The following is a 22,900-nucleotide window of genomic DNA, read 5'->3' as shown; positions in this document are numbered from 1 at the left end:
CCTTACTGCTGGTTGTCACCATCTGGTAAGCTTCACTGGACAGGTGAGAGGAGTGGCTAGCTTCTCCTACAAACAACTTACGTACCACATTACGTGTTTCATGATGTCTACTTGTTACCTCCCCTTGTATCTTGCGCCAGGTGCCTTGAGCGAAATATCCCTATTCATCCCTTCTGTCAAACCCTCTTTTCTTGGGTCAGGATGTACCTGTGTTAATCTTCTGGAGTGTGTTCACATACATCCCCCGTATTGGTTGCTGCTTAGGAGTGCCTGTGTTTTGCAACATTAGTAGTGCCCTTGCCAAGGTCATGTATGGGATAGTAAATTTCTTAGCATCTGCTTTAATCCATGGCCTGACTTTGGTTCATGACATGGCTTGACTTTGCTGACTATGGTTTGGGCCTTAGGTCTTGGACCAGGCCTCGTGCTCCAGGGTGTGTGTGTCTCTCTTCCACACCTTTTATCCCAAAGCTCCCAGCTGCGTGTGTATTCATGTGCAGCTGGTGAATGCTTCACTCTCCGTTGAATTGTAGCCCAGCTCTTGGGATGAATTTGATAGCTGATTTACAGTGCACAAACAGTCGGCACAGAAAGAAGACTACTGTATCCGGATGCAACTGCAGGGAGATTTCTGTAGTAGGTAATTATATCTGGGTTGTAGTAACCAAACATCTCTTGCAGTAAAATTATGTGTCAGAAGGAGAAGATAATGATCTTAACTCGATCTTCGAAATGAAAAGATTGATCATCTCTGATTTGGTCACCGTTTCTTAAAGTAAGACTAAATTGGAAAATGGCATTGCCCTAGAAATAGTACATTTCATTTTGTTTCAAGATTGCGCACAAGTGAATCTTTCTTCGTTCAAGATAACAAAGATCTATCAGTAATGTAATTTTTTTTTTTTTGTAGTAGAGCTTTTAACATGGTACTTCAAGAATCTCTTTCCTTGGCAAAAAAAAAATCTTGCCACGTGCATGTTAAGATGCTTCCTTAAAAAGAAGCCTGAGATGCCATCATGCAATAAATTAATAATGGAAGCAGCGGGCATGTTCTTGCCAGGCTGCTTTTGCCAGGTTACACACAGAACTCACTGTAAAAAGCACCCAGGATTTTTAGTCTGCTGTGCAGCAAATGCACCGTAAAGGCAGAAGGTGATGCATAGGAAAGCAGATGAGAGACGAGCTGACCAGAAATATAATCTTGTTAAATACCTGGGAGTAAGTGCATCTTTGGGATCATCACCTGGGAGGAATTTTGCCCCAGCGTCCTAACAGTTAACATAGTCGTGGCTGTCTTCGTTACGTGTATAATGATAGGCATTTTTTTCAGGGATTGAAGGGTTAAATTCTCATTACAACTCTTTTATAGGCACCTATCTCTGAGGTATAGGAGGGCTCATGGAATTCAGTGGGGCTACCCTGGGGCCAGAATGTAGCCCTAAGGGGGTAGGATGCTGTGCTGAAGCAGCTGTGTTGGGCGTAGCTCCTCTTACAGTAGCTGGGCTTATTGCTTGGTATCCATTCTCAGCACAGTGTTTTCTTTCCTCACCTCAACAAGGCATCTGCATTTCAGGTGAGAAGAGAGGTCATGGGTTAGGAGCCTGCCTTGGGCACAGCAAGGGAGAAGATATTAATAAAACCCTTGCTCACTGTTACGCTATCCAGTTCAATGCGGTTTGGGGTTTCAGGACAAGTTACTGCTAGTGACTCCCATTGTAAAAACCACCATCAAAAATATTTTATTCCAGATGCAGAAAAAGCAGGGGGGGGGAAAAAGAGTTAAAGCATTTGAAACATGAATTATTGAGACGTTGGTTGTAACAGTGTCCCTTGTTCTCTTTCGCTGTATAGAGCATGGGGGAGAGGGAACCCTGCTTGGCAATCTTTTAGGGATTAAAGTTGCTATTAATTGTCCTCTTTTGGAGAAAAGTCTAGTTTTGGTGGGCTGGCGTTGTTAGGAGTCGGAGCCGTTTGCTGTAAGATAAAATGAAACCCACACAAGAGTAGCAAAGATCGCAAACACGGCTTCTGTCTCTGGGGCTGACTCTCGCTTGCAGCTTCGCTGCTGGAGAAACGCAGACCCAGCACGTGGTCCAGTTAGCCATCTAATACCTGGCAAACTGTTATCAGCGTTGGGCCCTTTGAGACGTTGCCTGTTCTGACCAGTCAGCTCAGAGTCTCAGTGCTGAGGTACAGACTGGCGTTGTCTTGGTGGCTAAGCCAGGCTCTGATTACACAGAAGGCAAAAAGAGAGGAAAGAGAAGCAATAAGATGGGGAAGAAAAATGACTTATATTTTTTTTGTAGTGTGGGTGGGAGAGAGGGAATGGGAAACACTAGAACCCAAGTCTCATATTCTAGATGTTCAGGATTCAGCTGAATCATCTGGAGGTGGTGATGTCATCTGGCTACCCCTCTGGCCTGGCCTGGTCTGGCCAGGATCCCTTTCAGGATCAGGACAATGAAGGTCCAGTGATGTGATGGTGGATTCTGGGGTCCCAGGAAGAGATGGGGGTGGCAGCCAAGAAGATAGCGCTTGCTCCTTCCAGTCCAGTCATGTACTGACTCCCAGATAAACATGGTCTAAGATGTGGGGGCAACCTCCTTGCATCAAAATTAATCATTAAAACACATTTTGAGGACTTTCATTGTGAACATTTCTACGGTCTTTCAGCTTACCAGGAGCCTTGCAGACCCATTAGCACAGTTCTAACATAAACAGTCCCAGTTTTTACCAATCTGTTGGCCTCTAACTTCTGGTGACTTCTACAGTTTTATGTAACAGGCTGAACTGAATTTTTTGATCATAGACAGCTTCAGAGGACAGGACTCTGTACCACACAGAGCAGAGGTTCTGGGGTTCCACACCTGAGAAGGGGATCTCTGTATACACCATTCAATGTTCTGTTAATACAGGGTTGATCATATTGGTGGCGGGTGCATGGAAGAAGAATCTGTTCGCCCTGTGGTGAAGTAGAATCCACTGGCAGGAGTGTGAAACTTCTGCCCACCTACACCCTAGCAGCCTCTTTGGTTAGTACAGTTGGACATTGAAAATCAAGTTTTCCAGTCAATATAATTACTGGTTAAAAATTGACGGATGCCAAAATTAGTGGGCGGGGGGAGTTTAACTTTAACTTGTCCTTCTGTGCTGCCCCATGGTTCAGAAATCAATATGTGGAAGCTCTAAATGGAGGGGGTAAGACAGTCCCCCAACCTGAAGCAAATACTCACCAGCAACCACACAACAAAAACACTAACCCAGGAACCTATCCTTGCAACAAAGCCCGTTGCCAACTCTGTCCACATATCTATTCAAGGGACTCCATCATAGGACCTAATTACATCAGCCACGTCGTTAGAGGCTCGTTCACCTGCACATCTACCAATGTGATATATGCCATCATGTGCTAGCAATGCCCTTCTGCCATGTACATTGGCCAAACTGGGCAATCTCTATGCAAAAGAATAAATGGACGCAAATCAGACGTCAAGAATTATAACATTCAAAAACCAGTCGGAGAACACTTCAACCTCCCTGGTCACTCAATTTCAGACCTAAAAGTCGCAATTCTCCAACAAAAAACTTCAAAACCAGACTCCAGCGAGAAACTGCAGAATTGGAATTCATTTGCAAACTGGACACCATTAAATTAGCCTTGAATAAAGACTGGGAGTGGATGGGTCATTGCACAAAGTAAAAACTATTTCCCCTTGCTAATTTTTCCCCTACTGTTACTCACACTTTCTTGCCAACTGTTTGAAATGGGCAATACTGATTTTCACTACAAACGTTTTTTTTTCTCCCATTGATAATAGTCCACCTTAATTGATTGGTCCCATTACAGTGTGTATGGCAACACCCATTTTTTCATGTTCTCTGTGTGTATATATATCTTCCTACTGTATTTTCCACTATATGCATCCAATGAAGTGGGTTTTAGTTCACGAAAGCTTATGCCCAAATACCTGTTAGTCTCTAAGGTGCCACAAGTCCTCCTCATTTTTTTAAGATGATTTTGTTAACTTTGCATTTTTGGACATGGTTTTTATATTTTTCATATTATGGTCGGGCCCAGACACCCCAGCTGAGATCATACGCATAGTAATCCAGTCCCTACCCTGACCAGCTCGCAAGCTAAGTAAATAAGACACAGGGTGGGAGAAAGGAAGTATCCCCATTTCACAGATGAGGAACTGGGCTATTGCTGCTAAGTGCTTGGCAGAGCCAGGAATTCAATCTGGATCTCCTGAGCCCCATCCAGTTTCTAAGCTACGAGGACAAGCCATCTTGGTACGACAGGGCTGTCTTTCCTCTCACGGCTTGGCTATGACGAATGTCATCCACATATTCTTGCCCTGTCTGTTTTTCTTGCCCCACCTTCGGGGAAACGAACGAAGTTGAACATGCTCTCAAGTGGCATCAGCCGTTACTGTGTCTAATCCCTGTTCTGATATCCCTGATCCTGGCAACTTGCACTCCCCTATGGCAGACCAGCATGTGGCCATAAGAGGCCTTGCCCCAGCACATCTGCAAGAAAGGGAACTGATGCCAGATGGAGCTGACACTGGAACCTCAGAAATGTCAGAGAGCTGGGTTCTTAGCGGAGGAGACCCCTGAAAATTGAGAATTTTGCGGTGCCCTCTCGTTCAGGCAGGCCTAGCCCTCCTCCACTGCGGTTAATCTTTGCCCACAAATCAAGAGCTGAATGTGCCAAGGGAGGTGCAATGCCCTCCCAGTGTCTGGAGGGTGCAAGCGCCAGGCTAAGGCTGTGCTGAGCCATGTGTCCCCACACCGGTTGTGCATGCAGCCGCTGTCCGTTGAAACCCCTCAGCGCCAGGGCTGGAGCCTCGTAACACTGGTGGGCAGCGGGGGGCTTGCTCCTGGCTTGGTACGTTGCACTGGGCAGCAGAGTGGATCCTGTGAATGCATCCTTTCAAAGGGTGTTTCAGCAGCTGTGCAGCATTAGTTGAAACACAGGGGTGAAGCACAGCAATGGGTTACCTAGGGAGGTGGTGGAATCTCCTTCCTTTGAGGTTTTTAAGGCCCAGCTTGACAGAGCCCTGGCTGGGATGATTTAGTTGGGGTTGGTCCTGCTTTGAGCAGGGGCTTGGACTAGGTGACGTCCTGAGGTCCCTTCCAACCCTAATCTTCTATGATCCCTCTTCCCCGATTGTCTGAGCCGCCCTCAGGTCCTTGCAACTGTGAACGTTTAAATTGAAAAAAATGCTTAGAAACAAACACCAGTGTTATCAGTCAAAGTGATCGAAAGGTTAAAATTGGCTTCCGCCAAGCATATAACAATGGCTCTAATGCAGCAATGCAGCAGCAGAGAACAGACAGAATGCCTCCCGGTGCATTACTTAAAACACCAAGTGTCAACAGCACAAGTCAAAATAGGTTAAGTAAATATCCGTAAATCAAACTGTCAGGTCTACAGCAGGACATTTTATATTACTCTCGATGGAAATACTTTTCCTCGGTTTGTGTGTGTACCGTGAAATTGACACTGTTTTTTTTAAAAAAAAAAAAAAAATCAAACCTTTCCAAGCGTAGCCATCTTCAAGGATGTCTAAGGACTTAGTGTGGCCTGTGGAAGAGGAAGGTGAAATGGATCAGGGACCAGGGAAGGAAACATGTCAACAGAGCAGTGACTATTTGGGAGCATTGGAACCTATGTTCTTTGGGTTGCTGGCAACCAGAGTGGACAATACACTAGAAAACATGCTGCAGGGTTTTAGCCTGCGTTGGCAGGGAGCTGGACTGGCTGCGGTCTGATTATTTAAACAGTCTTAAGGTCAGCAACAAACTGGAGCGGCCCCACTTGATCTGTGATGCGACTTACCATTCAAAAGGCCTTTATCCTTTTAGTTCCTCCTGTCGCTTCTCCTCTTTCTTTTGATGTGTCAGACTTTCCGTTACCTGCTGGATCCTGGCGAGACGGGAGCCAGGTGTCTGAGAAATTGTTGCTCCAACCCTTGATAGAACAAAGTCTTCCAAAATGGCTGGAGGGGCCGGAAGGATTAAGCTAATGAGGGAAGATTAAATGAACTAATGTAGTTTAAGCTGTGCATTTAGCTGCTGCTAAAGCAGATGGAATTGTGGCACTTTCCTCAGGGGTTTTCAGGGCGTAATCGGGGCCGGGGGGAGGCATTAGTTTGGGTGGGGTAGCATAGCCCTCTAGCTGCACATCGGCTCTGTAGTCTGACCAGCAAGGCTGTGATGCTGGTGGGCGGCCAGTGGGAGGTGAGGGCATCCAGCATCTCACAGGATTGAGCCTTAAATAAGGGCATTTTTTAAAAGTTCCCTCTCGGCCCTTCGTTGTGGGGGCTGGGTTAGTCATTGGTGTGGATGGGTGCCCTCTCTGAGGTCCTGCTGCCGGGGTGCCCCCTAAGGGAAGGCGCATTGGAGCAGAGGCACTGCAAGAATCCTTCCTCTAGAGCAGTGGTTCTTAACCTGGGGTGCAAGATGCCCTTTCTGGGGGTGCAAGACATGCCAGATTTTTTTTAGAAGGTAAATCATCGAAAACACAAATTAAGCACAGGCACGTAAGTACAACTACTTGTTTCATCAAACCTATGTATGTATTAACATCATACATTTTTTAACAATTACTGTAATATACGAATAAAAATATATCTAGGTTTAAAGAACTGACCTACTTCAACGATTTTTGATAAGGGGTGCGAGAACATATTTTGAGAACCAAAGGGGTGCAGGCTGCAGTAAAGGTTAAGAACCACTGCTCTAGAGGGTGAAAGTACCACCCTGAGTGCTGCTGTGAGAGGTGCAGAGAATTGGAAGAGAAAGGATGGTCTAGAGCAGGGGTGGGTAAAGTACGGCCTACGGGCCACACCTGGCCCATCCGACCTTTTAATCCTGCCCTCGAGCTCCAGTCAGGGAGCGGGACCGGGGGTTTGCCCCACTCTGCATGGCTTCCAGAAGCAGGAGCATGTCCCCCCTCTGGCTCCTACGTGTAGGGGCAGCCAGGGGGCTCCGCACTCTGCCTCCGCCCAAGCGCCGGCTCTACAGCTGCCATTGGCCAGGAACCATGGCCAATGGGAGCTGCAGGGGTGGCACCTGTGGGTGGGGCAGCACGCAGAGCGTCATGGCCGGCGTCGTGCCTCCACATAGGAGCTGGAGGGGGGACATGCTGCTGCTTCCGGGACTGCTTAAGGTAAGTGCCGCCTGGACCCTGCAACCCTGAGCCTCTCCCCACGCCCCTACCCCAGCCCTGATCCCCCTCCCACTCTCCGAACCCCTCGGTCCCAGCCTGGAACACCCTCCTGCACCACAAACCCCTCATCCCCATCCCCACCCCCACCCCAGAGCCCGCACCCGCAGCCAGAGGCCTCAGCCCTACACCACCCCCACACTCAACTACTTGCCCCAGCCCAGAGCCTCCTCCCTCACCCTGAACTCCTCATTTCTGGCCACACCCCGGAGCCCGCACCCCCAGCTGGAGCCCTCACCCTATCCCGCACCCAACCCCCAATTCTGTGAGCATTCATGGTCTGCCATATAATTTCCATACCCAGATGTGGCCCTCAGGCCAAAAAGTTTGCCCACTCCTGGTCTAGAGGTTAGAGCACCAGCGTGGGCTGTGGGAGACCAGAAATCGATTCCTGCTCTGCCACAGACACCCACTGTGTGACCTTGGCCAGGTCACTTAAATCTCTCTCCAGTCCCCATCTGTACAATGGGGTGATAGCGCTTGGTGAGGTGCTGAGGTACTAGGGTAATGGGGCCATAGAAGTATCTAAGATAGTCACAATGAGTAGAGTCCTGCAAATCTGCGGATATCCGCGGATCATGTTTGCGGATCGGATGCAAATGCAAATTTTGTATCCGCACAGGGCTCTAACGTTGAGGCCTCAATCATGAAACAACTACCGTTAATAATAGATTGCAAAGCACTTTACAAAAGGAGGTCACGATCATCCCAATTAAGCAGATGGGGAAACTGAGGCACAGGGAGGTGAAGTGAATTTCTCAAGGTTGCCCAGCAGTTCCAGTCTCGTGCTCTGTCCACTAGGCCACGCGCTGCCTCCCAATACAAATCAGTGACGGGATGAAATGAAGCAAAGGGAAAATCTGAGATGAACATCACAAAAGCTTTCCTGACATAAAATCTGCTAGACCACCAATATCCTTTTAGCAGAAGTGATAGAAGCTTCAGCACTTGAGCTCCAGTTCTGGACCGTACAACATATTGGAAAGTATTGTGAGCAACACTACAGTGGCAAGGGATGAGCCAAGCTTATTCTTTGATTTAACTTGACTGGAGTTGCACCAGGGATTAATTTAGCCCACTAGCTTAATAGATCATTTTCATCTCTAATGTTTGACTTAGAGGCCCTGTGCTCTCAAGTGAGATGACGTCTTTTCTGTAAGTGACTTTCCCTCCCACGCTACAGGGTTTTATTCTGTGGCTTGCGGGACCAATGGGTAGATGGTGCGTAAGGAGAGTAATATGCGGCTTTCTCTCTCAGCACTCTGCAGTGTCAACAGGAGACAAAGGAGAAAACGTTTCCCCCACTCGATGAATCAAAGATCCGTGGGGAGTGAGAAGCTTTCTTGGCAGTCCCTCTTTAGAGTAGAACTGAACTGCTGAATGGGTTCTGGCCCGTGCATGGACAGTGCTCGGTCCTTGTCTTGCAGGAAGTTGTAACTTGACAGCAGCAGCCTGGAGCCAGTTGCTGCTTGTTCGTTCCTTACTGTAATGTATTCATTCATTTTTAGGAACTTTTTGCAAAATGTCATTGTTGAAGGAGGCCCCAGTGGTCCCTGTGCCAGAGCAATGAGAGGAGAGATCACCGTATCTCAGGTAAGAGATCATCTCAGCTGAGCGCTGAGAGAGTTGAGCAGATGGGCAGGGCACGACATGTGTTGGACACAAGCTGTGCAGATGTCCTGCCAAGACAAGGTTTCTTCTCGGCTCACATGGTGAAGCTATTGCCTTTGGGCCATGAAGGGGCTAGGTTTGAATCTTGACAACGGTAACTTTGCACTTTCACACTTAGCTAGTCTGGCCTCAGGATGGGCTTAAATCTGCTATAGCTTGGCAATTTCACCATGAGAAATAGCCTCCACCAGTGGTAGATTAATTACTTGGCTTATGTCCAATGCTATTTAATTAGATCTAAAACACAATGTACTTGGTTTCTCTATACCTTCGGGCTAAGTCTTTTCATTCCTGCTTCCTGGGGGAGAGGGGTCTTTAATACTAGCTTATTGGTAACCCTTAAACTTCATTAGGAAATAGTTAATGCAGAGCGTATGTATTGACGGGACTCAGAGTTTTTAGTGACTTCCTCATTTTGAGTTGAGAGATAACTTGATCTCCTTTGGGTGATGGGAATTCTGTGTTTTTAAGCTGGTTTCTGAGCTGGAAGAGGATTGCAAGAAGTTTGCTGCCTCCTCAGGGGTTTTGCTTCCGGAGAAGTTCTCCATAGCACAGGTCTTTGAGGATATTATGACACAAGGAAAGCTCAGTACTGCTATTCTGCAAGCTGCTGTAACTCTCAGGAACAATGGTAAGTGATGGCTACTTGCTGTTAGCATAGCTGGGTGGGAAGGAATGCTACACCAGTAACCACATTCAGGTGCGATCCTGGCCGTTCTTGTTACCAAAGAGTTTCTCTTTGCCTATGTGGACAGAAAAAATAGGTTCATAGATACACTGAAGGGCCATGTCTCAAGCCTCGTATGTCACTAGGTTAAAATGTGGTTAGGAAATGAGCTTACTTCTTGCCACTGTGGACAGAAATTGCTTGGACTAAAACCATGTTTAAACCTGGCTAATGTTTGCAGTGAAGACTAGATCCAGTTTTCTTCCTTCCATAGACCCACTGTATTTGATTCCCACTCCAAGGACTCTTTTTAGTGCAGTTAGTCTTTGACTTGCATCTTGAAGGCAATGCAGGCAGAATCTCTGGCTTGCCCATGCTAGAGTTTGTGTGGCTGTCTTGTGGATTTGTACTCCACCCCAATGTTTGTACCCGACAGTGGTACAGCAACCGTGCTGCAGGCTAACTGGCGGTCACTCCATAGGAGGGTTTGGACCAGCACAGTCCCTCCCATGTTGGGTGATGCTCAACCACAATGGAGAATAACAATATTGAAAAGTGGTCTTAGCAACGTTGTTCCCATCTGGATTTCTGCTCTCATTTCCCCCCCATCGCCCCAAACCCCATCCTCTTCCCATTCCCCTCACTGACTTTCATTTCCTTCCTGGCCTTTCTGCCATGCTGCCCTCCTCTGCCATCACGCAGGTGGTTCTCTTCCTGATCCCTCCTGAACACTTGCTGCTTCCAGCAATCCGTCCTCTCTCTTATCACTAATAACCCTACACCCTGCCTCCCCTGAACCGATGGCTTGTGTCTCATCTGGGTTCATCTTGTCTCGCTTGGATTGCCATCCGTTCCCAGAGAACGTGTCTCTCAGTAGAGCTCTATTCCCTATAAATGCATAGCTGTGCCTGTTACCTTTCTGACCGTGGCTGTTCATAAGAACATAAGAATGGCAATACTGGGTCAGACCAAAGGTCCATCCAGGCCGGTATCCTGTCTACCGACAGTGGTCAATGCCAGGTGCCCCCAGAGGGAGTGAACCTAACAGGTAATGATCAAGTGATCTCCTGCCATCCATCTCCACCCTCTGACAAATAGAGGCTAGGGACACCATTCCTTACCCATCCTGGCTAATAGCCATTAATGGACTTAACTTCCATGAATTTATCCAGTTCTCTTTTAAACCCTGTTATAGTCCTAGCCTTCACCACCTCCTCAGGCAAGGAGTTCCACAAGTTGACTGTGCGCTGTGTGAAGAAGAACTTCCTTTTATTTGTTTTAAACTTGCTGCCCATTCATTTAATTTGGTGCCCCCTAGTTCTTATATTACGGGAACAAGTAAATAACTTTTCCTTTTTCACTTTCTCCACACCACTCATGACTTTATACATCTCTATCATATCCCCCCCCTTAGTCTCCTTTTTTCCAAGCTGAAAAGTCCTAGCCTCTTTAATCTCTCCTCACATGGGACCCGTTCCAAACCCCTCATCATTTTAGTTGCCCTTCTCTGAACCTTTTCTAATGCCAGTATATCTTTTTTGAGATGAGGGGACCACATCTGTACGCCGTATTCAAGATGTGGGCGTACCATGGATTTATATAAGGGCAATAAGATACTCTCCGTCTTACTCTCTCTCCCTTTTTTAATGATTCCTAACATCCCGTTTGCTTTTTTGACTGCTGCTGCACGCTGCGTGGACGTCTTCAGAGAACTATCCACGATGACTCCAAGATCTTTCTCCTGATTAGTTGTAGCTAAACTAGCCCCCATCATATTGTATGTATAGTTGGGGTTATTTTTTCCAATGTGCATTACTTTACATAATAATGTTCCATCCCTGGCCCAAATATATCCTGAATTCCCATGGCGCACCCTTCCCAAAGCGCTGGTTGCCGTTGATCTCTGGCAGCAGCAGATAGCCATCACTCATCAGCAAACCATTCCAAATCCTCTAACCAATGAAATCGTGAGGCTTAGATGCGGCTTTTTATTTTCAAAGTACTTCCCTGATATTTACTTACCACCACTTGACTAATTAGATATTTTCTCTGTGCGTTATTACCAAATAAATCAGGCATGCTGTCACCAAGCCAACAACAATTAACTAAACAGTCTAGCAATCTCTGTAACACTGTGTCGCTTTGGAGGGCATTAACTCCAGAGGAGGGGGAAATTATAGTTACTATGAGCCTGACCCAAAGCCTGTTGGCTTCAGGGGAAAGAGTCCCACTGACTTAAATAGGCTTTGGATCAGACTGGTTTTCATTAATCCTGGGAGCAGCTGGATTTATTGGAAACAGAAAAACCCAATCCTCAGTTGGGACTAGGCCAAAGAGACCCGAGCAACCGAACCACCGCCTTAGAAAGAGACTGCATCCAAATCTGCATGGAGCGGCTGCCTTAGAGGGACTGTTCGGTCTCCCAAAATGAAGTCCTGCCAATTTCTTCAACCCAGTGGCCAGAAGCAGAAACCTCTGATGGTGGCCAGATTCCATTCTGCCTACCTAAATTCCACCAACAGTCTCACTGGGACATGGGATTTGTCTTCACTTCCTGTCCCAAACTGTTGTATAACAGAAGCGTTGTGCTCTTCATCTAACAACCTACCTGACTTTAAGATTGAACCTGGTAAATTTCTGATCTGGTAAAGGTCTTGATCGTGCACCCCTTGCTCAACAGGGAGTCGTCACTCGAATGGTCCCTCCTGACTTCAGGAGTTAGACACCTTGAATGAGTAGAGCCTCACAAAGTTGGGACCTTCGTTTGTAAAGCTCTTTGAGATCCTCTGTGGTTAAAGTGGACATACAGCTATAAGATGTGTAATTGCTGATAGACAGCTGGGTGGTGGAAAGAAAAGGATTCTCCTTAATCGTTCCCAGTCGGAATAGCCCCTCGGCCCATTTAATCATCTGTCCCGTTACAGGGTTCAGGACGTGTGTGCTCACAAATAACTGGATCGATGACAGCCCTCACAGACACCTCACCGCTCTCACGCTCTCTCTGCTGAAGAGACATTTTGATTTGGTGATCGAGTCTTGCCGCATCGGTCTGAAGAAGCCGGACCCTCGAATTTACGAGTACGCACTGGGCGTGCTGAGGGCGAAACCGCAGGAGGTGAAGGCGCAACTTACTTCTAGTTTAGGGACAATGGCAAAGACTGCCCAAAGCGCCCCAGCTAGACATAGGCAAGGGGCCTGGCTTTCAGAAAGTGCTGGGCACACCTGTCGGCTGTGAACCAGGGCTTCTCAAGTTGGGCACCCAAAATCAGTAGACACTGATGTGAAAATCTCTTGGCCCAAATCACTGGGGAATCACAGCAACCTCCCCTTCCCCCCATTCTCCCCAAAACTCTCCTCTTCCTTGACTGACCCCAGGTTCTGAATCTCTCCTGAATTCAGGTTATTTTTCTGGATGACATTGGAGCTAACTTAAAGCCAGCCCGGGAAATGGGAATAGCCACCATCCTTGTCAAGGACACTGATGCTGCCCTGAAGGAACTGCAGGACCTGTGTGGAATTCAGGTATCTAGTGGCTAAGTGCTATATGCATCTATGCATTTACTGTCTCCTTCCTCTGGACAGAATACGTAGTTCAGAGTTTAGATACCACAAAGCTGGGTGCTGTAGAAATATCCTAACCCTATTGTAGATAGGGACTCCTGCTCTTGCCTAGTGTACTATAATTTAGAGCAAAATTTCCATAGAGTGGCTCTCTTGACCCTGTACTGTACATTGTTTTTCGGAGGGATGCTATAGGTGTGGTTGTGATGCTAATTTTATTCCAAGGCCTGTTTTTGTTCGCGGACTCAGAATCCCTCGCATATTGCACCTTTAGGCTGAAATGTCATGGGCTTGTCCTTTCAGGGTTCCGGTCAAATTGAACCCAGGTCTAGATCACTCCTGACTTGGCAAAAACGAAACCCAGATCAGATGAGGCTGCCCGAAAGTAAAAATCCCCTCATTTCGCCCATCTCTGTTAGAGACAGAGGGCCAAATTGGGCTGTCAATTATGCCACTGTCAATCCAGAGTAACTCAGTTGCTCTGATGGCGTTACTAACGCCGCTGTCAATCCAGAGTGAGAGCAGAACTTGGTTCCGTTACGATGCACCTGGGTGAATGTAATAAAACGGGAGGAAGTCGTGGAAGGGTTAATCCTGCTGCTCTAATCGGTTAGAATTCTGTAGAAGAGGTAGCAAGATAGAGGAGGCTGTCAAAAGAACTGGCAGATACAATTAATTTCAGAAGTCCCACAGGTGGATCTGATAAGGAGGTAAAGCCCTGTAATGGATTAAGAACTGTCAGCTAGGAACCAGAGTAAGACTTTAATGAGCACGGAAGGCGGTTAATAGTGTGGTGCCCTGAGGATCAGTATTAAGAGGTGGTTTCTCCTTGGCTAAGGTGCCTAGTGATTGTAATTCTACTCAGCCTTTCTCACCTTTTGCAGTGTTTGACTAATGTTGGCTTATTTAATCACAAGCAGATCATGTTACCACCTGCAGAGCCTGAGTGAAGCTTTCCATGCTTCTCTTGCTCATAGGTTAATACCTTGCAGAGCCTGCCATCTGCCAAGACTCCTTCTTCCTGACCCTTTGTAACGTCAGCTCTGTTGTACGCAGCTCCTCTCCCATCTCCCTACAGAGGGTTCCTTATAGCTTCTACCCTTTCTCTCACCCTTGGGAGAGTTGTCTGGCGTGGTTAATGGTTCACCGAGCTATGTTAGTAGAGGCTGGACTTTGCTATGCAGAAGTGCACTGTGACTCTGACCTTTATTTTATCACACACAAGGTGGGTGAGGTATATTTTATTGGGCCAACTTCTGTGGTGAAAGAGACAAGCTTTAGAGCTCAAAAGTTTCTCTTTCACTTACAGACGTTGGCCCAATGAAATATATTACCTCACCCACCTTGTGTCTGTCTTATCCTTTAACCAACATGGCTACAACAACTGCATGCAACATTATTTTTAAGGCTGTTCCACTTATGTGAAAGTACGCATCACCTATATGTGATACTTTTCTTTCATAGATCTCAAAGCATCTTACAAGTGTTAAATGTTTGCGATTAGGTTGCTAATACCATGCTGAGGCAAAAATCCGCATTGGGGGTGTAAATTCTTTGACGATCAAAACTGGCAGAATATTTTAAACCCAAAAAGTTAAGCAGCGGGTGTGCTGTGACCACTGCTTGACCGGTATTCTCATTGTTCCCTTGTGCTCCCCACTACCCGTTTGCTGTATCTGCCTGTTGTTTCTTGTCTTAAACTTGATCTCTGCCCCAGAGAGTTTACAGCCTGTATCTTTGTACAGCACCTAGCGCAGAGGGGCGCTGATCCACGATTAGAGTTTCTAGGCACTACAATAGTACAAATAGTAGCAATTATGATTTTAAAAGATTTTTAGTCTGTCTTGTAATGTAGTGGAGAGCTGTGGAGGTGCCTGACACGAGGTGGTTGATAGGAGTGAGATTTTCAGCAGCATCCAAGTGACTTAAAAGTATCCGGCTGACAGTCATGGGACTTGTGCTGCTAAAGAAGCAATGTACCTTTTGGAAAATCCCATCCGAGCTGCCCAAATAAGGCTCTAGGTGCCCAATGGCTTTTCATTTGGGTGCCTAGCATTGGCGTACGTGCTTGAGTGGAAATGGATAGTTCGAAGGATTGGTGGTTGAGCACAAGCCTTTCCTATAGGTCACAAGCTCCAATCCAGACCTGACTGGCAGCTACCACCGTTGGGTAGCTGATTGGTAGCTTAGGTTACCACAAAAAACAAACCACATGTTTCATTGTGTTTCCTACAATGGCAGGTGCCCATGTCATGCAGACCACCACCAAAGTTAGTGCCAATTTGGCCCTCCTCATTGATGGTCTCCCCAAAAGACCAAGCACTGGAAGTAAGAGACCAAGTAGTATCCTTGGTGTACTACAATGGCGTGGAAATCTTGTTTTATTGCTTGCTTTTACAGTTCTCATCTCTCCATTCTCAGGGAATCCTCACCCTTAACAGGGCTTGGGGAGCTCTAACAGGTGTACCTTGTGTTCTACAACGTGCATGTAACACCTAGAGATGCATGCGGTCTTCCTTCCCATGCTTTTCCCCTTAGTGTAGGTATTTATGTTTAAAGCCGTGAATTAATTTAATCCCCTTAGTCAGAGAGGAACTGAAATCAGTACCTCCCGCCTGAGCCTGCTGGGTGGCCTCTGGATCTGAAAGCTGCCTCCTGGCCTGTTTCCATTCAGAACTGCCAAGGAATAATGGCATTGGATGAGTAAGGCAGATTCCTCTTCCCTCGGCTGTGAGAGCACTCCGGTACTGCTCGCCCAGCCCTGGACTCCGTCATGCAGCCCCGCCAAGGGTTGTCTTAGCCAGTCCGGGTTCTCTCTTCTGCAGATACTGCCAGTCTTGCCAGATCACCTGGGGTTTTCATAACATGGGCAAACGGCTAGATTTGCAGTGGTACTCCAACTGTGGGTTGGGACCCCAACATGGGTCACCAGGGCTGATGTTAAGCTTGCTGGGGTATAGGGCGGCAGGGCTTGGCCTTCAGTCCCCTCACCCGGGGCTCAGGCTTGGGCTTTGTCCCCACATTTGGAGTGGTGGGGCTTGGGTGGGCTCAGGCTTTGGTCCTCCCTCCTGGGGTTGTGTAGTAATTTTTGTGGTCAGAAGGGGGTGGTTTGAGAAACCCTGAGCTAGACGCCTAATGAGCTATGGCCATTTTGAATGAAGGAAGCTTCCCAAAGAGGGTGGGGCTGGTTTAGAAGGCTGGCTGAGCAGTAGAAAGTTATCTGGTGCAAACAGCCTGTGGCCACTGTGTTGCTGGGCACCATCATTGGCAGTGGGGGTGTCTGGGATAGAACTGAGAACTTTCTTTCTTTATTCACCATGTAGCTTCTTGGCCATGAAGAGACTCTGCCAGTTGCGTGTGACCCAGTGAACCTGACCCATGGTTACGTGCCAATCAAGGTAGGCTGTAACGAACAGTGTGTTGGGAAAGCCATCTTGATAGTGAAGGTTCCCGATACTATGGTGTTGAGGGCCATAAGTATCCAGTGATGGCACTCTTCATACATCTGAAGGGTGTTAACGCCATGGAGGGAGAGGAGCTATATCAAGGGTCGGGTCGGATCACAGTGTGTGGTGTTTAACAGCAATGGGCTGAAATTCAAGTAAGGCAGATAGAGACTTTACACGGGGGGATGTTTTCTGACCGTGTGAGACTGTTTCCTGAGGGCCAGGCCGGAAGTCAAATCCTTTAAAACTGGACCAGAGAGAGCACTGGTCTGGTCTCTGCTGCAGAGTAGGCCAGGCTATGGGAAGGTGGGAAATGTATACAGCCAGGGGCTAAGGTTCTGGATGGCTGATGACCCAAGTGCCAGGCGCTGTGGCCGGCTTCCGTATGCCAGCACGCAGCAAGGGGGTGGGGTGTAACTGCTGCATGTAAAACGGAGGGAGAAGGACTATGGGGCGGGGAAGGACTGTGGGGCAGGGAATAAACTTGTGCTCTTTGTCTGTCCTTCCCTCTAGCCTGGAGTCCAGCTACATTTTGTCGAGATGGGGAACGGCCCAGTGGTGTGCCTCTGCCATGGCTTTCCTGAATCCTGGTTCTCCTGGAGGTACCAGGTAATGCCAAGCCAGGCTAATGGCTGGCAGCGGTGCTGTGTGTTATCATCCACCTCTGTGCAGCGTGTTGTGGCCATTTGTTACGCAGTAGTGTGGCCTTCCGTGATAAGAAATAAGGGGGGACTTACACTTGTGTGACTGTATGGCGAGGGGTGGAGGCCACTGCTGACTCCACCTCATTCCTGGTATGTCTCCCATCGCCCTCTTCCATATGCAATCTAGAGCTCCTCCCTCCATCTCTGTCACCTCTTCCTTCCCTCTCCCAGCCCCTCCTGCTCTGCTGAAATGACTGATCAGCCGGGCTGTGATGGCAACCTCACCCCCCGGTCAGTTCAGAGACATGGGGAACTTGCCCTGGCAGACTCAGAGCAATAACAGACTGTCCTGGCCCAGCAATGCTCCGACAGGTGGTAATTACCGGGTGTTGGTGGGAAGTCCCCTGAGCGCATGATTTGGACTGAAGCCCCAATGAGATCTGCTGAGTGACAGTCTTGGCACTCAGCTCTAGGTGTTCAGTGACCTGCCTGCTTCCCGAGAGGGGCTGGGAGCAGCAAGCGAAGGCATAGTGCTAAGTGCTGCAGGGCACTACCTTGTCCTCTCCGCTTGGCCCCTCGCTTCTGCCCTATCTCCCCACACTGCTATTCCAGCCTGGGGCCTGCACTCAGCTCCGCTGGGCCACCTGTAGCAGCCCCTTGTGGCCAGCGCTCGCTTCGCAGGCACCCTGCTGCCTCTGTGAGCCCTCATGTTGGGTCTCTTAAACTCCACACAGTCTCTCTTGTGGCTGACCGCGCCTCACCCGGGGCTGGCTTAACACAAGTGATTCCCACAGTCTTCAGGGGCCCAAGGCCGCCATGGTAACCCAAGAGTTCAGACCTGGCCCTGGTTGATCTGCCACACAGGGAACTCTCCCTCTGTCCCAGGCTGTTCCACCCGAAGCCGCCAGTTCCAGGGTCTGGCGTGGCTTCCTTCTCCTGTCAGCCACACCCTCCTCCCATGCCTTCCTGCCTGGAGCCCTTCCTGCTTTGGCAGGCCGCTCACAGGCCCTAGCTGGCTGGAGCCTCAGGTTTCTGGCTCTGACTTCCAAACCGCCTGGTACTGGGGTCTTCCCTGCAGGAGCCTCTCGTAAGTTCTGCAGTTTTCCTGAGCTTCCCCCTTCACTGCAGCCAGCTGCTGCCCTTGATAGGTAATTACCTGGTCCGACCCAGCAGGGCCACTTTAGTGAGCAAGGTTGGCTAGCTCCAGGCCCTCCGGCCCTGAAGGGTCAAGCCACCCTGTTGCAGCACCTCAGTCCTGCTCTGCAGCCCCCTGCTATAGCCTGTCTGGGCTCCGCACCTCTCTCACTGATTTCCCCCCTCTCCCACTTGTGACCTGCAACGTACCCCACCAGTCCAATCCTGAGGAGTTTGTTCACTAAGGATCAATATAAACAACTATCACAAGTATGTAGGGACAAAATTAGAAAGGCCAAGCCACAAAACGAGATCAAACTAGCTAGAGACATAAAGAATAACAAGAAAACATTCTACAGCTACATTAGAAGCAAGGCAAAGACCAAGGGCAGGGTAGGCCCGTTACTCAATGAGGGGGGAAAAACAATAACAGAAAATGTGGAAATGGCAGAAGTGCTAAATTACTTTTTTTGTTTCAGTTTTCACCAAAAGGTTAATAGCAATTGGACATCTAACATAGTGAATGCCAGTGAAAAGGGGGTAGGATCAGAGGTTAAAATAGGGAAAGAGGAAGTTAAAAATTACTTAGACAAGGTAGATGTCTTCAAGTCACCAGGGCCTGATGAAATGCATCCTAGAATACTCAAGGAGGTGACTGAGGAGGTATCTGAGCTATTAGTGATAATCTTTGAAAAGTCATGGAAGACTGGAGAGATTCCAGCAGACTGGAAAAGGGCAAATATAGTGCCAATCATAAAAGGGGAATAAGGACAACCCAGGGAATTACAGACCAGCCAGCTTAACTTTAGTACCAGGAAAGATAATAGAGCAAATAATCAATCAGTTTCCGAACGCCTAGAAGATAGTGTGATAAATAAGTCACCATGAATTTGTCAAGAACAAATCGTGTCAAACCAACCTAATAGTTTTCTTTGACAAGGTAACAAGCCTTGTAGATGGGGGAAGTAGTAGATGTGGTATATCTTGACTTTAGTAAGGCTTTTGATACTGTCTCGCATGACCTTCTCCTAAACAAACTAGGAAAACATAACCTAGATGGAGCTACTATAAGATGGGTGCATAACTGGTTGGAAAACCGTTCCCAGAGAGGAGTAATCAGTGGTTCACAATCATGCTGGAAGGACATAACGAGTGGGGTCCCACAGGGATCAGTTTTGGGTCTGATTCTGTTCAATATCTTCATCAATGATTTAGATAATGGCATAGGGAGTACGCTTATAAACTTTGCAGATGATACCAAGCTGGGAGGGGTTGCAAGTTCTTTGGAGTTTAGGATTAAAATTCAAAATGATCTGGACAAATTGGAGAAACGGTCTGAAGTAAATAGGATGAAATTCAATAAGGACAAATGCAAAGTACTCCACTTAAGGAGGAACAATCAGTTGCACGCATACAAAATGGGAAATGACTGCCTAGGAAGGAGTACTGTGGAAAGGGATCTGGGGGTCATAATGCATCACAAGCTAAATATGAGTCAACAGTTTAATACTATTGCAAAAAAGAAACATCATTCTGGGATGTATTAGCAGGAGTGCTGTAAGCAAGACACAAGAAGTCATTCTTCTGCTCTACTCCACGTTGATTAGGCCTCAGCTGGACTATTGTGTCCAGTTCTGGGCACCATGTTTCAGGAAAGATGTGGACAAACTGGAGAAAGTCCAGAGAAGAGCAACAAAAATGATTAAAGGTCTAGAAAACACGATCTATGGGAGAAGATTGAAAAAAATGGGTTTGAGTCTGGAGAAGAGAAGACTGAGGCAGGACATGATCACAGTTTTCAAGTACATAACAAGTTGTTACAAGGAGGAAGAAGAGAAATTGTTCTTCTTATCCTCTGAGGATAGGACAAGAAGCAATGGGCTTAAACTGCAGCAAGGGCAGTTTAGGTTGGACGTTAGGGTGGTTAAGCACTGGAATAAATTTGCCTAGGGAGGTTGTGGAATCTCCATCATTGGCGATTTTAAAGAACAGATAAGACAAACACCTGTCGGGGATGGTCTAGTTATTGCATAGTTCTGCCTTGAGTGCAGGGGACTGGACTAGACCTCTCGAGGTCCCTTCCAGTCCTACGCTTCTGTGATTCTATGACCCAAAGCACATTTTTGAACCCACAGCCAAGGGGTGATTGTGCACAAATGAGCTCTGCTGCCCAGCCCTCTTTCCCTCTCGCTGATTGAATGTCTAGTATGATGTTCACATTCCACCTCTAACCCCCGAGGAATCTCTGCCCTGATACAGGGTTTATTCTCTTGGTCTCAGCCTCTGGAATTTGCCTTGGCCTGAATCGGCATGCCAATGCACCACATAAGGCACCTTTACTCTTTAGTGGCTGACTTTCTCGTTCTTGTCTTGTTCTGATTGTGGTGCTAGCTGGCTTGGATTGTCTTGCCCAGTGTTTGCCTGGCTACAAAGATTTGCTAGAACAGTGTCTGTCGTTCTTATGCCCCTACCAGCATATGGAATTCACGTGGCATCTTAGCTTTTGTGACTGATGTTTCATAGTAGCTATAGTGACGGATGCTAAAAGGGGACAGTTCAAATAAATGGAAGTCCACTTCCCAGCTATGGGTGAGCTACAGCAGATGCACGTCTGTTTCCCAAGGTCACGTGTTTCTTTATATTTCTGCTCTAGATCCCTGCTTTGGCTGAGGCTGGCTTCCGGGTCCTGGCTTTGGATATGAAAGGCTACGGAGATTCCACTGCTCCCCCAGGTCAGTCGGGTTTCACATCCTCTCCTCCTCCCTTCAGCAACGAAGGGCAGAGATAAATTGCTCCGCCGCCTTCTGGCGTGTCTGTTTGGAAAGGTGCTGGGTCCTAGCTAGGACTATTGTGGTGAAGTTGAGGCTGAATATTGGGTAGAATTCACTCTTTGTGAGAACTATTTAGGCTGCAGGAGTCTCCTAAGGGAAGTAGTGAAAGCCCTGGTTCTTGGGAGAATGTCCTGTCCTTTGCTAAAGTTCCTGGGACTATAGGGACTATAGGGAAGAATTGCACCCTTGCAGGGAGAAGAACCGGATAGTCTGACACATCTCTTCCCTTGCGCTAACTTCTAAGTCTGTGATGTGGCACAAACTGAACAGCAGCCCCAAACCATCTTGACATGCACTTGGTATCTGTATGTCTGCCGACCCACCCTTGTCCTCCCCCATAACCTCCCAAGGGTTCCTAGAATCTCCTGGTGTGATTTGAGCTCACCCTGGGAATCTGTTCCTTCTAGTGTTTGTCTAAGAAGTGGCTTGGAGTTGAAATGCTTACGAAGCAGGGAAAGTAAATACAAAAGCCTCCCAGTGTTTACCTGGTGTCAAGGAGGAAACCACCTGGCATGTCAGTTATAAAAGTGCTGTTCACGACACTGGACCGTTTCAGGCTGTCTTATTTTAATTTTCTGTCTCTTTCCACCCCTGGCACAACCTTGATGTGAACTTGCCCACAGGATGCCTTGGGAGAATAGCTCAAGAAGAGGTGACTTGGCTGTAGATACCCAAGTTGCCCCTTTTAACTTCTAAGCTGAGCAGGGTCAGGCTTGGTTGGCACTTGAATGGGAAACCTTGTAAGAAAACCCAAGGTGGTGATCTTCCTTGACCCGTTCCATCCTTGGCCTTGGCTGCGGCTGCCAACAAGTGGTGGTGTTCCGTAGGGAGAACGCCCTGGCTGCTGACAGCTAACACCCTCTTTCCTTGCATGAACTACCCAACAGCTGCTAGATCTCAGTGACTTTGTCACTACCAGCCTGGGCTGGATTTGAACCAGCAAACTAGGAGCGAGAGGCTCTGTCCCCTGTTAACAATCCCCTGAGCCATCTGGAAGCCTGGGGAATGAGGGATCATTGGAGCCATCCAGGCCTGATGAATAGCAATAACAGTGCAGCACGCACTCCCCTGTCCCAAGGCAGGAGGAGCTGAATGGTGTGGCTAGCTGGTAGAGTGGGTTTGTTATTGCCACCCACCCTACCCTGCTTGCCTGAGTCTTCCCCTGCGTGGCTCTACTACAGAGGCTGGGCGTCTGGCTGGGATCCCCAGAGCCCTCCTAACCTGCTGGTTCTAACTGGGTTTTGGTCCAGGCTGTAACCACATTGTTATGCAATATCTGTGTCAAGCCAAATAGCTTTCTCTTGTACAGTGCATCTTCGTTTTTGCTTCAGGGCATTCGCGCACGACTCTGAGAGTGAACATCGAGGCAGGCTGGGAAGGGAAGGGCTGGGGAGCTGGTGGTACAAGGCCCTGTGAAATGCCATTGCTAATCTTGAGGCCTGATCAAAGCAGCAGCCCTCACTGCTTTGTGCTCTGTTAATTTAATACCGTTTCACTATGAACGTTGCTGTGGTGCCCACAATGGACCAGAGGCCAGATTGACACAGGTATTTCGGCACCTAAAGATGCAGAGAGGCACCTAACTCACTTAGGCACTTTTGTAAGTCCTGTTTGGCGCCTCTGTCTTCAGGCACCTAAATCTGGCCCTGGGCGCTTTCCAAACCTAGCGAAGCACAGAAGAACATCAGCCCAAGGAGTCTGCAGTCTAAGGT

General features: G+C 47.9%; 1 protein-coding gene across 3 annotated transcripts in view; it reads left to right on the top strand.

Moving 5' to 3' along the window:
• EPHX2 (epoxide hydrolase 2) overlaps positions 1-22,900 on the top strand; it is a 128,664-nt gene that overhangs the window by 34,174 nt on the left and 71,590 nt on the right. For all 3 annotated transcript variants that reach the window (XM_043542032.1, XM_037893772.2, XM_043542031.1), the window contains exons 2-8: positions 8,743-8,827; positions 9,377-9,536; positions 12,497-12,687; positions 12,972-13,094; positions 16,457-16,531; positions 17,093-17,188; positions 21,011-21,089. In XM_043542032.1, the coding sequence (XP_043397967.1) occupies positions 8,801-8,827; positions 9,377-9,536; positions 12,497-12,687; positions 12,972-13,094; positions 16,457-16,531; positions 17,093-17,188; positions 21,011-21,089 (751 nt within the window). In that variant the 5' untranslated portion in view covers positions 8,743-8,800. The remainder of the gene's footprint in view (positions 1-8,742; positions 8,828-9,376; positions 9,537-12,496; positions 12,688-12,971; positions 13,095-16,456; positions 16,532-17,092; positions 17,189-21,010; positions 21,090-22,900) is intronic.

The sequence above is a fragment of the Chelonia mydas genome, chromosome 3 (assembly GCF_015237465.2).
Source record: "Chelonia mydas isolate rCheMyd1 chromosome 3, rCheMyd1.pri.v2, whole genome shotgun sequence".
Classification (NCBI taxonomy): domain Eukaryota; kingdom Metazoa; phylum Chordata; order Testudines; family Cheloniidae; genus Chelonia; species Chelonia mydas.
This window is presented reverse-complemented; position numbering and strand designations above follow the sequence as displayed.